Consider the following 17,826-nt stretch of genomic DNA (forward strand, 5'->3'; position numbering starts at 1 on the left):
CCATTCACTGTTATTATGCCATTTGGACGAAAAAAAAAAAAGATTAATAAATCACTTAGTGCAAATGTACACCTCACTACATTAATTTGTCATTGGTTTTCACATTTGAATTAATAGAAAATTGCATAGAAACCTACAAGAAAATTCTCACTGAAATTAACATTTTAAATATTTCTTTAAATTTTAAAGGCAATTCTCCTTAAGAATACTTCTATCTCTTCTCCCTTCTCCCGTCTCCTCTCCTCTCCCTTCCCATTCTTTTCCATTCCCTTCCCTTCCCTCCCCTCCTCTCCCCTTCCCTTCTCTCTGTCTCTCTCACTTACCTGGGCAATGGTTCTATCAGGACACCAGGACCTAATAAGAAGAAGGCGTCTGAAGCAATCGAGAGATTTATCATAGGCATTTGGAAAAGGTTCCTCTTCAGGGTTTTCCTTATCAAACCAAATTTTCCACATTTTCTCATTTCTTGAAATCTGAAAACACCGTGAAAAAGAAATGTGTCACACCACACGAATGGTTTTCAGAAATAGTTCACATATATTTTTTATCAAACATTCCAACAATTCCAGAAATATATGAATTTTATCCCTCGTCTATTCTTTTTATTTTTATATTCTAGTGTTGAATTGCCTGGAAGCTGAAATAAATGCACTTTGCTTCAAAGACAGTCTGTATTAACACAAGCCTATGGCTAGGTTTCAAAACAGGGAGATTCGTAGATTATTAAATCCTCCTATGCTTTTTTTTTTTAGTGGCATAGTGGTTAAGAGCTCAGCTACTAACCAAAAGGTCCACAGTTCAAATCCACCAACCGCTCCTTGGAAACCCTACGGGGCAGTTCACTCTGTCCTATAGGGTTGCTATGAGTCAGAAGCAACTTGATGGCACCTAACTACAGTAACAACGACATGCTTTTTTGGTAAGAAATTTGTAAAGAATGAAGAAATCAGCGGAAACTTATTTTCATAATTTGAAGGAAGTCTGATTTGCTCCATGCAATCCTCTCAGAATAAGGGACTAAGTCTCATTCATCTAAGTTTCCTCATTTCCCAATATCACTCCTGGCACAAACGAAGATGTTTAATACATGCGAATTACTGAATGATAAGTTTTCAGGTCAATATTATGTCAACCTAGAGTAATGTGAAATATACCACTTAATAGCATCATCACATGAATGATCAGACACCTGCCACATTTAGGCAATTGATAAAGTGGAAACAAACACACCCGTTATCCTCTGGAGCTTAAAAAAACAAAGAGGGACAAACATTACATGGGCAAGCTTCTAAAAATCATTGAGCAAACAAATAATGCCTATAAAAAGATATAATCTTACGTTCTCTGGTATGTTCCCTTTGACTAAAGTCCCAACAGTATTGCTGGGGCTTTAATCAAAAAAAAAAAAAACTATTCCAGGTATGTATTTAGAAAGTACCATGTAAGAAAAAATAATAATAATAACCTCTTTCAATCATGAAAAACTACTAATGTGGAGGAATTTCAGGCATAAGATGCAATCTCCAGAAGATAGCAAATTCAGTAACAGATAAAGGTCCCCTGGGAAGAACAAGACCAGCCGCAACAAGGAAATGGTCCATGGAAGAGCAAGCAAGAGCCCATTAACAGTTCCCAAAACAAAGTTATTTGACCCAAAAGAATGGTTTTCCCCCCAATTACATGGCAGGAATAACAACCATCATCACCAGTTGTACTTATTAACCAAGACACAAAAATACAGCAGAACTGAAGTGAAGTTGGGAGGCTCAAGAACCCACCTTAGAACATTTTCTGTCAAACAGAGCCTTCAATTTGTGGCTGAATAAAACCACTTTGCTGTCAGTCGACTTCTCTCTAGTTTGGTCACTTGATTTTCAAGAATCTGTTTCCTGGCTTGTCCCAATTCAACTCTCTCTACCTAACTTCCATGACCCAACCACATACCCAATCCAACAGGAACTGGCTTATTATGGAAGGAGAATAACTTCTAAAGATTAGAGTCCAAATGTTTGTATTCGATGCATAGCCAGATGCCTAACTAAGGCAGTATAACGGAGGAACCAAAGGACGGGGAGAGGAATGAGAGGCAAGAACGGAAGTTCAGTGTTCAGAGGCAGGCTGTTCATTTTCATTTCATTTCATCGTTACAAAGAAGGCATAGCCTCTTAAGTACATCTAATTATTTAATCTGATCTAATCTATCAGTTTTTCCTCCAGTGGACCTCCAGTTGGTGATGCTGACATTCGCTCCACGACATTTCTTCCTGGGCACATTTCTTCCTGCAGGACCCATCTGCAATGGCTGGAGTGTCCTTTATCAGAGTCAAGGTGAGAGGAAAGAAAGACCAAGTACAGGAAAGACCATTTCACGAGTGGCAATATTAGAAAGTCTCTCTCTTCCACAAATACTGTAGTCAGTGACAAATCAGAAAGCTGCCCACTGTGACATTATCACGAGTTTATTCACAGCACAATTTACCTGATCAAGAACATCTGAAAACTGTCTCAGTTTGCTGAGTTCCACCAGATTCAGCCAGGTCATGTCCAGGATCCATTTAGATGGTTTAGCAGGGCAAGCTTTAAGGTCCAATGAGGCACCACCTTGAAAATTAAACACATAAATTGTCATATTTTTCTCTTGATAGTAAAACAATCTACTTACTATATTTTAATTGTAATTATTTTACTACCCTGAGATTTATTAAGCTCAGAAATATAAATCATAGTGATAGATATGCTTTACAGTTTATTAAGAGAATAAATGATTCTGGGAAACATATATTTAAGACTTAGTAATATAACTACCCACCACCCATCTGTCAGTTTGTCGTAATGTAGTGTTTGTGTATTGCTATGGTGCTGAAAGTTATGCCACTGGTATTTTAAATACCAGCAGGGTCACCTATGGGGGACAGGTTTCAGTGGAGCTTCCAGGCCAAGAAACTAGGAAGAAAGGCCTGGTGACATTTGTCCAAAAATTAGCTAATGAGATCACAACAGAACACTGTCTGATATCGTACTGGAAGATGAGCCCCCTAGGTTGGAAGGCACTTGAAATACACATCAGCCACAACAATGGACTCGAGCACACCAAAGATCAAGCCATCTCTCTGGGGCTCCGTTTCAAATACCTAGCTGGGTATTGTGATGATGACAGATAACATATGGGTAAAGCATACAAAACAAGGTCTATGACACAGCAGAGGGTCACTAAATGAGTGACTCCCTGTACAATAGAACTAAACTTTGCCTGGTCACCATGAGTGGGAGCCAACTTGACAACAACTAACAATAACAATATGTCCATGGAGCCAGAGAGGCCCTGGATTCTGTCCTAGCTCCACCTTGCCAAGGTCTAGGACAAGCCATCTCTCTGGGGCTCTGTTTCAAATACCTAGCTGGGTGTTGTGATGATGACAGATAACATATATGTAATGCATACAAAACAGGGTCTAGGACACAGCAGAGGGTCACTAAATGAGTGTCTGTTGTCAATAGCAAGGATCACCCAGCATTAGCACAAGATGATTTTAAGTAGAGAATTTATCTACAAATGTTAACAGCAGCTCATGTGTTTGAAGAATTCTATTCTATAAATCAATATTTTATTTACAACCTTATTGAACCTACCTCAGGGGCTCTGTGCCATATAATTTATGTTTGGTCACTCCAACCACAACAAACATTCCCGTTTGGTACTAAAGCCTCACTTTTCACTGGAGATTCACCTAAGCTCATGTAATTGGTATAATTTGCACAGCATCATAAAATAAATGGTACCTTAAAAATGATACTGCTTCTCGCCTCAGAAAAAACAAACAGTTGACCAATTGTATTTTAATTTTAAATCAAAGAAAGAGTTACCAAGTCTTCTACAGGATAAAGTGTACTGTTTAGTGAATAACATCCTTGAACAACTCAGAGCAACCCTATAGGACAGAGTGGAACTGCCCGAGTTTCCAAGCAGCAGCTAAAGGACTGAAATAGCCAATCTTTTGGTTACCAGCTGTAGCTCTTAACCACCACACCACCAGCGCTCCTTAAGTATTTTAGGGTAAAACATCTCTAGGCATTATCTTTAAAGCATATAACCAATCCATTTGACCATCTTTAAAATCCATTTTTGAAGAGAGCAGGTAATAAACAGATAATAATACCCAAGATATTTATTGAGCCAATCTCTACTTTATCCAGGTACCAAGCACACTATTAAATTGTTATCTTTTGTCAAGTCCATTTCAGCATATTTCCAACAGAGTAAGTGTAGCCCTGGAGTCATTTCAATGGAAATATTAGCTCATAAAATCAAAACAGATTGTTTTAACAGCAGGAAACAGTTAAAAGACTTAAAGACAAAGGCATTGTGTTGAATAAATGTTGCACCAATTTCCTTGGCAATTGTCCATTTTCCAACAAACTGAAAAGAATAAGGTACTAACCAGAACATTGGGGAAAGGTGAACCATTTAAATAAAAAGGTCTTGCTCAAAGGCCAAAGCACTATTCATTGTTCAGTAGAGGGTAGCTACGTCATGAGCGCACTGCAGGAGACCTGCCACGCAGGAGACCCAGGTTCAGTTCCTGGCCGATGCACCTCAGGCACAGCCGCCGTTTACTTATGTCAGCAGAGGCTTGAGTGTTTCTATGATAATGAACAGCTTTCAGCAGAGCTTCCAGACTAAGGTGAACTAGGAAGAAAGGCCTGGTGATCTACTTCCAAAGATCAGCCAGTGAAAACCCTACAGATCACAATGGTTCGATCCACCCCACAACCAATCATAGGGATGTGCAGGACTAGGTAGCATTTTGTTCCATTGTACAGGGGGTCGCCATGAGTCAGGGGCTAATTCGCAGGCAGCTAACAACAACAAAATGTCATGAATATTGCCTACTCCAAAAGTGTGCAATGGGCACAAAGAATGGTTTTTAACTGGGGACAGTGGAGAGAACCATATTCCTGAGTTATATAGCACCAGATTAAGGGCGCTCTTAACGAATACACAGCTAGGAAAATAATTCAAAATAAGTTCTCAAGAGTACGGAGAGTTACGCCATGCCCAGCATTCTTTAAACTCTTGTTCTGGAAAAAATACGTTTGGATTTTTATCATAATACTTTGTAAAAATGACACGTTTGTAAAGAAAGGTCTATATGAGTTGTACTACGAAATCATCGTGTGTCATAGCCACAGCAGACATATAAACTCATCTAGCCTGATCCATTCCCATCTTACCGATTAAAAGGCCAGTACCAAACGCTCCATGTCACGTCAAAGAGGGAGTTCACGTCAAAGGAATGCTTTCACCACCATAACTATTAAAGGGCAATATAATTGTGTTCCATCGTCTCCTTTGAAACTGTTTCATAACGTGTTGTAAATAGTCATTGAATGTCATAAAACCAAACCAAATCTGTTGCTGTCAAGTTGATTTTGGCTCATACTGATCCTATAGGACAGGGTAGAACTGCCCCATAGGGCTTCCAAGGAGCACCTGGTGGATTCGAACTGCCGACCTTTTGGTTAGCAGCCGTAGCTCTTAACCACTATGAGACCAGGGTTTTCAAAGGACCCCTCAAAAAATCAGTCCCAACCATATAAGTGCCAGATTCAAGATATTATAATGACTACCATTTGCAGAGCATATTCTATATTCCAGGATTTATAAAAATATGTGTAATTGCCAACGATCACACTATGTTGATTTGATTATCCTTGTTTTACAGGTGAGGAAACTGAAGCTTAAAAATGTTAAGTAACCAGCTTGGCAAGGTCACTCAGCAAGAAAGTGTCAAAGCCTGTATTTTAACTCTCACCTTCTAACTCTGAAGCCTACATATGTAATTATCTGCCAAGCTGGCTGGGAACCCTGGTGGCATAGTTGTTAAGAGCTACAACTGCTACTCAAAAGGTTGGCAGTTCTAATCCACCAGCTGCTCCTTGGAAACTCTATGAGGCAGTTCTACTCTGTCCTATAGAGTTGCTATGAGTCAGAATCAACTGAATGGCAACAGGTTCGGGTTTTTTTTTTGGACATGCTGGAATACACTTTACAGTATCTCAACCAGACCTGGACACTGTGCTCAATGTTATTTCCATGGGGAAATGCATTTCATGTCTGAATTGAGGATATCGGAGAATACTTTTCTTTAGGAAAACTCCACCAGCTGAGGATCAGAGTCACTGAGGCCAGAAACTGGGAACGTATTAAGAGTTCATTAAAGAAGGCAACTTCTACACCTACATACCTAAGGTAGCGTGACTCTAGGTCACTTATCTTCCATGTGGTCCTATTTAGGAAACTTGGCAAATAAAGGTGAGATATAGCTAAACAGCCAGAGTTAGTGACACACAGAAAGAGAGAGAGACAGCATCCATAAATCATCCATATCTAAGTTCGAGTCTAACCCAGTGAGTCTCTGTTGCTACTATAAGATATATATGTATATGTACAAGAATATCAAAGTGCATTTGTATATGTATGAATATGGACCTACGCAACCAGAGCACAGAGTGTACACATCCACATTCCTTTCTTACTGCCTCCAGAGGGTAGTCTTCAAGTTGGTTTGTAAATCTACTTTTCAGGTGAAGGCATGAAAATAGATAAACACTTATTCATTTACAGATAAATAAATAGCGACCCTATAGGACAGAGTAGAACTGTCCCATAGAGTTTCCAAGGAGCACCTGGTAGGTTCCAACTGCTAACCTTTTAGTTAGCAGCCATAGCACTTAACCATTACTTCACCAGGGTTTCCTTTAAATAAATAGCTAGATAAATTTGTGTCTCATCTTTAAAGCCTTTGTTTAGAAGGGTATCATAGTAGATAGAATAGATAAAACAATTTAGAACCTGGCATTATCTTCTCAATGTGAATATAAATATTTTTTTCCACTCAGGAATGTGATAGTGAATCAATGTTTCCCAGCCCTCACTGGGCTGTACTAGTCCAGTGGGACAGAGAACGTGTCTATGAGTAATGCTTCCATATGTGCAGAATAAATATCCAGAAGGCAGCATCCACAATAGCCTCACTGACTCTGCCTGGCCACACTGGTTGCCTTGCTTTCCCGCCATTATATGAGGCATGATCTCACCTGGAGGCATCTACACTGTCTCCTCTGCCTCCAGTATTCTTCCTCTAGATGACCCTTGGCCAACTCCCTCTCCTCCTTGGGGTCTTTCCTCATCTGTCAATCTCCCAGGGAGGATGGCTCCATTAACTTCCATGGCCACCAGTTGCCATGGGGTCTATTCTGACTCATGGTGACCCCATGTGTGTCAGAGGAGAACTGTGTTCCGCAGGGGTGTTTAATGGGTAATTTTTCAGAAGCAGCTCACCAGGTCTTTCTCCCAAGGCAACTCTAGGTGGACTGAAACCTCCAACATTTTGGTTAGCAGCTAAGCACATTAACCATTTGCACTACCCTTTTAAAAGACCCTATTAAATACCCCATTAAAATTTTAAACTTCCCCCATCCCACACACCCCGTAACTCTCCATTCGTCTCACCCATTTATTATCATCTCTCACACTACATGATTTACTTATTATTTTTGTACCCCCGCCAAAATATATACATATATATACATATACACACATATACACATACACACACACATATGTGCATATATATATACATATAAAACAAGCCAGTTGCTGCTGAGTTGATTCCGACTTATAGCGACCCAATAGGACAAAGTAGAACTGCCCCATAGGGTTTCCAAGGAGCAGCTGGTGGATTCAAACTACCAATCTTCTGGTTAGCAGCCAAGCTCTTAACCACTACACCGCCAGTGATTTCAATTCATAGCCACCCCATGTGAAAGCAGAACTGCCCCCATTGGGTTTCCTTTATGGCAAGGAGCCCTGGTGGCGTAATGATTAAGCACTCGGTTGCTAACTGAAAGGTTGTTGCTTAGAACCCACCAGCAGCTCCATGGGATAAAAGACCTGGTGATGTGCTCCTGTAAAGATTATAGCCTAGGGAACCTTATGAGGCATTTCTATTCTGTGGGGTCCTGTGGGGTTGCTATGAGTCAGAATCAACTCAACAGCACACAACAACAATCTTTATGAAAACAGATCACCAGGGCTTTTCTCCCTCAAAGCCACTGGAACGGTTTGAACTGTCAACCTTTCACAGTTAGCAGCTGAGCACTGTAACCACTGCATCACCAGAACCCCTCCCAGCACACAGCAGGTTCCCAATAAACATGCATTGGATAAACGAACAAATAAAATATCACACATCAACACAATCTTAAATGAAATGCAAGGAATTTGTTACATTGTTATCGCCAGAAAAAAACACTGCAAAGAATTTTCCAGTAACTCCTACTTCTGCCCCTATATACAATATCTTCTATTGTTAGAGTGACCTTTAATCAGGGTGAGAAACTCTTCATGCTTGACGCGGTTCCTCTGGATGTCGATCTTCAGGGTAAGCAACAAGGTGAACAGGAATTTGTGCTCCTCATACAGCCCTCGAGCAGCATACTTATAAACCTCATAGGTCATGTGCTCGATGATATTAGCGATCCTCTTGCTGGTAACTGGGCTCTTGACAGACCTGGAGGAGAGAACATTTCAGTCAGGCTGATTCCGCTGCCCTTTTCAATTGTCTACAAAAACAATATCTCTAACAGAGAATAAGTAAATTTCAAGGACCGATTCTTATTTTTCCACATCAAGAGAAAGCCTCCTAAATGTAAAATAACAAGCATCCTCTCTACATGAAATAACGTAACAGACTTCACAAGATTGTCTAAACCAATCTTACCCACAGGGCACTAGCACTCAAAATGTCTTGAGGATTTTCTTGTTTAACAGAAACCATGAAACCAAAGTAGAGATTTCTCTGGGCGTAAAATGACAAATCAGAATGGTATGTTAACACAGTGGTAATTACGCTAATCTTAGATTTAAAAAAAAAAGACTCTTAACTAACAAAGGGGAAGGAAGCTGCAAATGCAAAGACATCATTCTAGCCCACAGATAAAGAATTCAGCTTGGCTTCCTGGGTACAGACATACCTGGCTAAGGAAAGGTCAAACAAGCCCAGGAACTGGCGCAGCGAAGTCTGATACATCTCATTAACCAAGCGCATTTCCGTGATGAGAAAGTAGAGAATGCTGCCCCTCGTTGCAACTGAAACACAAAGAGCAGGATCGCATGTGCTACCAGGATAGAAAATAAATGACCCATGCAAAGAGATCAGCTCAAACTCTCAATGGAAACAAGTCTTATTTATGTGTCTTATCAGTGAATGTCTCCCAACAATCAGCGTCCAGATCAGTGCTCACCAACCCCTAAATCAAATTCTTATATATATGTACATACAAAATTTTATTTATTTTGTTGTTGTTGACAATATACTCAGCAAAAGAATTCAACAATTTCTACATGTACCATTCAATGACACTGACCACACTCTTGAGTTATGCAACCATTCTCACCCTCCTTTCTTGAGTTGTTTCTCCCCCAATAACATAAACTCACTGCTTCCTAAGACTCTTATCTAAACATTCCAGTTGTTCCTGTCACTTTGATCCCATATATATAGTTCTTAAAAGAGCATAATGCTCAATGCAGATATTTTTTTCTGGTTAAGCTAAACTACCATCTGGTTTTAAGAAGACTTCAAGAGATATTTTTGGTTTAAGGTTTAAAGGTTATCTCAAGGCAACAGTTTCAGGGGTTCATCCAGCATTCCATGGCTTCTAGAGCCCATTAAAATTTGAAATTCTGTTCTGCATTTTTCCCCCTTTTGATCAGGATTTTTCTGTGGACTCTTTTACCAAAATGTTCAGTAATGGTAGCCAGACACCGTGCAGTTCTTCTGAGCTCATGGCAAAGGAGGCAGTTGTTCACAGAGGAGATTAGGCACACGTTCCATATGCTCCTCCTACTCCTGACTCAACTCCTTCTGCTGCTGTTCCAGGCAAATAGAGACCAACTATTGTGCCTTAGATGGCCACCTGCAAGCTTTTAAGACCCCAGGCATGAATCATTGAAGTGGGAGGTAGAACAGGGGCACTAAACATGTCATTGTTGTTGTTTTTGTTGCTAGGTGCAATCTAGTAGGTTCCAACTCATAGTGACCCCATGTACAACAGAACGAAACACTACCCCATCCTGGGCCATCCTCACAATTGTTACTATGTTTGATCCCATTGCTGCAGCCACTGTGTTAATCCATCTTGCTAAGGATCTTTCTCTTTTTCACTGACCTACTTTACGAGTGTGATGTCCTTCTCCAGGGATTGGTCCTCCTAATAAAATTTCCAAAGTACTCGAGACTAAGTTATACCATCCTCACTTCTAAGGAGCATTCTGGCTGTACTTCCTCCAACACAGATTTATTCATTCTTCTGGCAATCCATGGTATATTCAGTATCCTTCACCAACACCATAATTCAAAGGCATCAATTCTTCTTTGGTCTTCTTTATTCATTGTCTAGCTTTCACATGCATATGAGATGATTGAAAACACCATGGGTTGGGTCAGGGGCACCTTAGCCATTAAAGTGACATCTTTGCTTTTGAACACTTTAAAGACGTCTTACGTAGCAAATTTGCCCAATGCAATACGTCATTTGATTTCCTGACTGCTGCTTCTACGGGCATTGATTGGGGAGCCAATAAAATGAAATCCTTAACAACATCAATCTTTTCTTGGTTTATCATGATGCTGCTTATTGGTCCAGTTGTGAGGATTTTTGTTTTCTTTATGTTGGGGTGTAATCCATCCTGAAGACTGTGGTCTTTGATTTTCATTCATAAGTGCTTTAAGTCCTCTTCACTTTCAGCAAGCAAGGTTGTATCATCTGCATATCACATGTGGTTTATGAGTCTTCCTCCAATCCTGATGCCCCATTCTTCTTCATATAGTCCAGCTTCTCAGATTATTTGCTCAGCGCACAGGTTGAATAAGCATGGTGAAAAGATACAACCCTGATGCACACCTTTCTTGACTTTAAACCATGAATTATCCCCTTGTTCTGTTTGAATGACTGCTTCTTGATCTATGTAGAAGTTCCTCATGAGCACAATTAAGTGTTCTAGAATTCCCATTCTTCTCGGTGTTATCCATAATTTGTTATGATCCACACAGTCGAATGCCTTTGCATAGTCAATAAAACACAGGTAAATATCTTTCTGGTGTTCTCTGCTTCCAGCCAGGATGCATCTGACATAAGCAATGATATCTCTAGTTCCATGTCCTCTTCTGATTCCAGCTTGAATTTCTGGCATTTCTCTGTCAATGTACTGCTACAACCACTTTTGAATGATCTTTAGCAAAATTTTACTTGTGTGTGATATTAATGTTATTGTTGAACAATTTCTGCATTCTGTTGCATCACCTTTCTTTGAAATGGGTACAAATATGGATGTCTTCCTGTCGGTTGGCAGGGTAGCTGTCTTCCAAATTTCTGGACATAGACAAGTGAGCACCTCCAGCGCTGCATCCATTTGTTGAAACACCTCAGTTGGTATTCTGTCAATCCTGAAGCCTTGTTTTTCACCAGTACTTTTAGTGCAGCTTGAACCTCTTCCTGCAGTACCATTGGTTCTTGATCATATGCTACCTCCTGCAATGGTTGAGCACTGACCAATTCTTTTTTGTAGAGTGATTATGTGTATTCCCTCCATCTTCTTTAGATGCTTCCTTCATCATTTAATATTTTCCCCACAGAATCCTTCAATATTGCAACTTGAGGCTTGAATTTTTACTTTAGTTCTTTATGCTTGAGAAATGCCAGCATGTCCTTCCCTTTTCATTTTCTAACTTCAGGTCTTTGCACATTTCATTATACTTTACTTTGTCTTCTCGAGCCGCCCTTTAAAATCTTCTGTTCAGCTCTTTTAGTTCATTATTTCTTCCATTCACTTTATCTACTCTGCTTTTAAGAACAAGTTTCAGAGTCTCTGCTAACACCCATTTTGGTCTTTTCTTTCTTTCCTGTCTTTTTAATGACCTCTTGCTTTCTTCACATTTGACATCCTTGATGTCATTCCATGACTCATCTGGTCTTTAGTCATTAGTGTTCAGTGCATCAGATCTATTCTTGAGATGGTCTCTAAATTCAGGTAGAATATACTCAAGGTTATACTTTCACTTTGTTAGATTAGTGTTAACTTTTTTTCAGCTTCAACTTGAACTTGCATGTGAGCAATTGATGGTCTGTTCCACTGTCGACTCCTGATGGTATTCTGACTGATGATAATTGAGTTTTCCGTTGTCTCTTTCCACAGATGTAGTCAATTTGATTCCTGTGTATTCATCTGCAGAGGTCCATGTGTACAGTCAACATTTATGCTGTTGAAAAAAGGTATTTGCAATGCAGAAGTCACTGGTCTTGTAAAATTCTATCATGCAATATCCAGCATCATTTCTATCAACAAGGCCATATTTTCCAACTACTGATCTTTTTTGTTTCCATCTTTTGCATTCCAATCACCTAGTAATTACCAATGCATCTTGATTGCATGTTTGATCAATTTCAGACTGCAGAATCTGGTAAAAATCTTGAATTTTTTCATCTTTGGTCTTAGTTTTCAATGCATAAATTTGAATAACATCTGTATTAACTGGTCCTCCTTGTAGGTGTACAGACATTATCATTTCACTGACAGCATTATTATTATTAATGTTATTAGGCCAATTAACTGGGATATCCCATAAAACCATGACCCTAAATATCCAAACCAAAAAACCAAATCCCATGATGTTTTTGACTGTACACCCTAAATCTAATTCTTATTTCTCAGCTTTTTATATGTAGTCTGCTATTTCTGTTTATCAAATTATACTTCTCATTTTAGAATCCCTAGAACCCTTATCAATAAGCTTTACTATCCATTTTCATAGGTAGAAAAAAGACAATCGAAGAGATTTAAAAGGTTCATTGTTTAACATCCAGCTAGTGGTGCAGCCATTTTAGGACCTTACGCTCAATGAAGAAGCAGTGCTGAACCTTATCCTCAAATTTGCAAAACAAGTCATTCCAAAGAAGATGCCCCTGATTCTCAATTAGGAGATGATATTGTTCGGATCATTTTTCCAGGAGAAATGATAAATTACTAGAAAGAAGCCAAATAAATTCCTTTAGCAGATTCCTTTAGTAACCAATGAAAAACACTGATCTGCAGTTGGTGGCTAAGGCTGAATAGTTCCCACAAGACCAGAGATCCATCTTCCTAATACATAGACTATTCAGCCCACAGTGTCCTGCTAATCCCTCAGATCTCACTAATTTTCATTTCACTAATATTCATGACTTCAGATGCTAGAAAAACAAAATCCTTCCTCTTTACTTTCTAACTTAAAAATAAGTTCATTCTTGATGCATGCTACAATATGGATGCACCCTGAATACATTATTAGCTGAGTGAAACAGGAGTCACGAAAGGACAAATTTTGTATGAAGCCACTTAAAGGAAATATCTAGAATAGGCAAGTATACAGAACCCAAAGTTTATCAGTAGTTACCAGGGGCAGGTGAGAGGGAGGAGAAAAGGGGGACTCATTGCTTAGGCGACACTGAGCTGTTAAGGGGGACGGAAAATTTTGGAAACAGATAAGGGCGATGGCTGAACAACACGATGAACATGACACTGAATTGTACATGTGAAGAACGTTGAAACTGCGAATGTCTTTTTACATACATACATATCGCAATTTTTAAAAATTAAAAATAAGATCACAAGAAGCTTAAAGGAGCTACCAAACTAACATGAATTATAAGCATTTAAAATTAGGAACCATTATAAAACGTTTCCAACTCAATTTCACTGAACATTTCCCAGAAGAAATGCCACAAAACCTAAACAGCCTCCGCTTTGCACAGCCCTTTGTATCACTTCTTTACTCCATTCATTTTCCCCTAATTCGCATTTCTCTTAGTTCATTTTCCTGTGATATCTGTCTTTCACTAATAAACTCACCAGGTCTGTACTCCTCCCGGGCAGAGTTAATTTGAATTTCTGTCTCAGCAGAAATCTCCAGCTTCTGTGTCACCTCCTCAGCTGTCCTTTTTGTGTTACTCAGCACAATAATGAGACTCTCGTCTTCCACCAGGGACCCCTGAGTACTCGTCAGACGGTAAAGCAAATTATCTTCGAGTTCCTTCATCCTTCTTTTGTTGGCAGTCACATCCTCCATAAGGTGAGTTCGTTCTTTCTCCAGTTCCTGTTTATTTGCATAAATAGATTTGCTTCCTTAATGAACAACTATTATTTGGATATTCCTGAAAAAGCTAACCTACAGGGCTGCTTTCAAGTTTCTCTACTGTATCATATTTGATAACAAAAAATAAAACCCAGAAAACCAATCCCAGTGCCGTCAAGTCGATTCCGACTCATACCAACCCTATAGGACAGAGTAGAACCCACCCCATAGAGTTTCCAAGGAGCGCCTGGTGGATTTGAACTGCCGACCCTTTGGCTAGCAGCCGTAGCACTTAACTACTACACCACTAGGGTTTCCAAACATACAGGCATCAAAAAAAGAGGAGGAGAACTAATGGAGAAAAAAATTATTACTGGCAAAGTGAAATTTGCTTAAAGTATTACCAATGTCCCCATTATCATCTGTGTCCCTTTCTAAAGTCAAATCATTTTTCAAGTGATTTTTGCAATTATATTTAAGCTTATTTGGAAGATGAAATATATTTGGAGGCAAATATGTTTGTCTCTGATCAAATACAGTTTACTTCTGTTTAGTTTTTAGTCTAAAAGATCTCTGCCATTGTTTTGAATGTTTATTCCAAACTTGCTAGTTGAAATTGTGGAGGAGCAGGCAGTGCTTCATTCTGTTGTACACAGTTGGAACCCACTTGACAGCATGTAACAACAACAGTTGAAATAATATTCAATTGTGTAAAATGCAGGTTTCCAAAAAGTTAGGCAAGCAACCTGAACTACTACCGTACCAGCTGTTGTCCAGTCAATTCCAACTCATAGCGACCCATGTATTACAGTGTAGACTTTTTAAGGCTGTGACCTCTGGAAGCAGATCACCAGGCCTTTCTTCTGAGGCACTGCTGGGTGGGTTTAAATCGTCAACCTTTCAGTTAGTAGTTGATTGCTTAACTGTTTGCACCACTTAGAGACTCCAAAGTCTTGATATGGCAATGCCAAACTTCCTCAAGGAGTCACTGGATATAGTACAGTTAACATGCTAGACTGCTAACTGAAAGGCTGGAGGTTTAAGCCCATCCAGAGGCACCTGAGAAGAAAGATCTGTTGATCTACTTCTGAAAAAATCAGCCATCGAAAACCCTATGGAGCACAGTTCTAATCTAACACACTTGGGGTCACCATGAGTTCGAGTCTACTTGACAGCAACTGGTAAACTTCCTCAAACACCTTTATGGAGATTTAACTCAGGACTCAAAAAAATAAACAAGTATGTATTTTCAAGGCAGTTTTTATCTCCACTGCTTGTCTGTGGTAAGAATTCTGGCATTGGTTCCTACCACACTAGGTCAATAAACCATGTGAATTTATGAAGTTGGATTAAGTGCTCCTAATCTAACTTCTAACTTTATGACCCTATGAGTCACATGCTATAAATTAAAATTAACAAGCGTAATAAGAAAAGTGAAGAAAAGAAAGAAGCAGAGAGGAAGAGGAAGGACGGGTGGATGAGATAGACATGTGGAAGGGCTCAGAAGATCAAGTACAATACAATATACAGAAAAGGTAAAAAATAATAGGAAAGATAAATGCCAAAGATTTTGCCAATAGCTTTAAGCTAAATAAATCTCCAGGTCATTGTAGAAGGGGCCATAAAGTACACTAAACTCCTCATTGCTATTGAACCCAGGAGAAAATCAATAGCAACTTGAAGAGTTCATACAGCCTCACCAAAGTACTCCCATTAAAATCTTCCAGATTCTAGATTTCTTTGCTTAAGACTCACAGATTCCCTAGGGGAAATGCTGACTCAGAAGAAGAAAGTTTATAAATTCTTGGGCATTTTTCATTGAATATTAAATTATCCCATAAAAAAGAAAGAGGAAACAGATATTTAGTTAAGCTTCTAGAACACACCTAATTTAACATAATTAAGCCAGGAACCTCCAGAAAGTTCACAGTGAAACTCTAGTGATAGAAACTTCCAACTTCTCACATCAGACCCCTTCACAGAACACACAGAGCTCTCTTAGATAACAAACCAGAATTTAAAATGTTGCTTGCTATCTGAGACAAAAGTTTTAATTTTATGTTCCAAAAGCTTTGCTATAATAAATCAGAGCAAAGAAAAACCTAGACATGGAAAAGAAAGCTACAACTCAACAGGTCAATAGAATTCACAAGAGAATACACTCTGCAGAAAAATAAAGCAACGTAAGGCCATATCATGATGCTGAAAATGAGACCAACATTCTCATAGTTAAATCAGTCTGTATAGATATAAATTATGAGATTTATCATTTATGAGACATGCATGACACCTATGTAGGTAGATAACTGGTTTTTTTTTTTTTTTTTTTTTTTAGGTAAAGAGAAAACACTTGGGAATTTTTAATGGAAGAAATATATAAGGAATAAAAAGGGGGAAACTCAGTACCATTACAAATTTTATACTATGCTATTTTGTACTATTATTTCCCTCATTAAAAAAAATGGAGGAGGGAAGGTTATGGTTTTGGAAGCACTGAGTTTTTGTTTATGGGGATGGAAAATTTTGGCAAAGGATACAGGTGATGGTCACACAACATGACTTATCTAACTGATCTCACTAAATTGTATACCTGGAAACGTTGAATTAGAAAAGGTGTTATCTATATTCTGGCCAAAAAAGAAAATCTCAGCTCAATGCAGACAAGTTGCTAGCCATACTTCACTCACCTGCTTCTCTGTGAGAATGACCCTCCCCAGTAACTGATCTTCTAGACCTCGCATAGTGACAGTGAAATCGATGATGGAGGTGCGAGCACTAATTTCAGGGGTGTAGGCTGGATTGGGCAGCTTGGTGGTGATGTAGAGTCTAAAGCCATCCATAACATCTGCTTCCTTGTCACCGACTTTCACCTTTTTAGGAAAAGGAAATAAAACACAAATAAAACTTGCCGTGCCTTTTTTTTTTTTTTTAATAGGATCAAGTATTGCTTCAAACAATTTGTTTAAACAATGGATGCTTTAATGTGTGTTTTAAGAAATAAAAGATCAATAAGCATTCACAGTGCTTCAACCTGCTAGGGTAGAAGAAGAAAAATGAAAGGAGCAAAGGAAGGAAGGAGAGGATAGAGGGAGGAAAAGGGGAAGGGTAATTCTTACAACACACTGCTATCTACTGGTTTAACCTACCTTAAAGGTAGACCCAGTTTTAATGAAGTTTCTTTCCAAAACATTATCCAGGGCTGGATCTAGTTCCTCCCCAACATCTTCAATAAGCAAGGGCCTTCCAAGAGAAAGACTGTCCTCCAGGTGATTTCTGAAGTACTTGTGGTTTAGAGATGTGATCTAGGAACATGATAACAAGGTTGCTCTTGATAGGTTACAGAATCATGATGCAAGGCACAAGGACAACTGCCACCAAATGCATTGCTTTTTAGGGATCCTTGGCTTTGGAGGCCGTTCTTGGTGGTGAAATGCTACAGAAAGCTTAAACATTTTCCATTCTTTCCTTGAAACCAAAAAAAAAAAAAAAAACCCACTGCCTTCAAACTGATTCTGACTCATAGCGACCCTATACAACAGAGTAGAACTGCCCCCCTAGGGTTTCCAAGGAGCAGCTGGTGGATTCGAACTGCCAACCTTTTGGTTAGCAGCCATAGCTGTTAACCACTGAGCTAACAAGGCTCCTCCTTTCC

The 17,826-nt window shown here is 39.2% G+C and overlaps 1 protein-coding gene across 1 annotated transcript in view; it reads right to left on the minus strand.

Moving 5' to 3' along the window:
* DNAH5 (dynein axonemal heavy chain 5) overlaps nucleotides 1-17,826 on the minus strand; it is a 280,971-nt gene that overhangs the window by 43,530 nt on the left and 219,615 nt on the right. The window contains exons 64-70 of the mRNA XM_064279684.1: nucleotides 17,321-17,476; nucleotides 16,862-17,044; nucleotides 13,952-14,195; nucleotides 9,037-9,151; nucleotides 8,383-8,573; nucleotides 2,480-2,601; nucleotides 324-473 (exon numbers count right to left, since the gene is read on the minus strand). Coding sequence (XP_064135754.1) covers nucleotides 324-473; nucleotides 2,480-2,601; nucleotides 8,383-8,573; nucleotides 9,037-9,151; nucleotides 13,952-14,195; nucleotides 16,862-17,044; nucleotides 17,321-17,476 — 1,161 coding nt within the window. The remainder of the gene's footprint in view (nucleotides 1-323; nucleotides 474-2,479; nucleotides 2,602-8,382; nucleotides 8,574-9,036; nucleotides 9,152-13,951; nucleotides 14,196-16,861; nucleotides 17,045-17,320; nucleotides 17,477-17,826) is intronic.

The sequence above is a fragment of the Loxodonta africana genome, chromosome 2, assembly GCF_030014295.1.
Source record: "Loxodonta africana isolate mLoxAfr1 chromosome 2, mLoxAfr1.hap2, whole genome shotgun sequence".
In the NCBI taxonomy this organism is placed as follows: domain Eukaryota; kingdom Metazoa; phylum Chordata; class Mammalia; order Proboscidea; family Elephantidae; genus Loxodonta; species Loxodonta africana.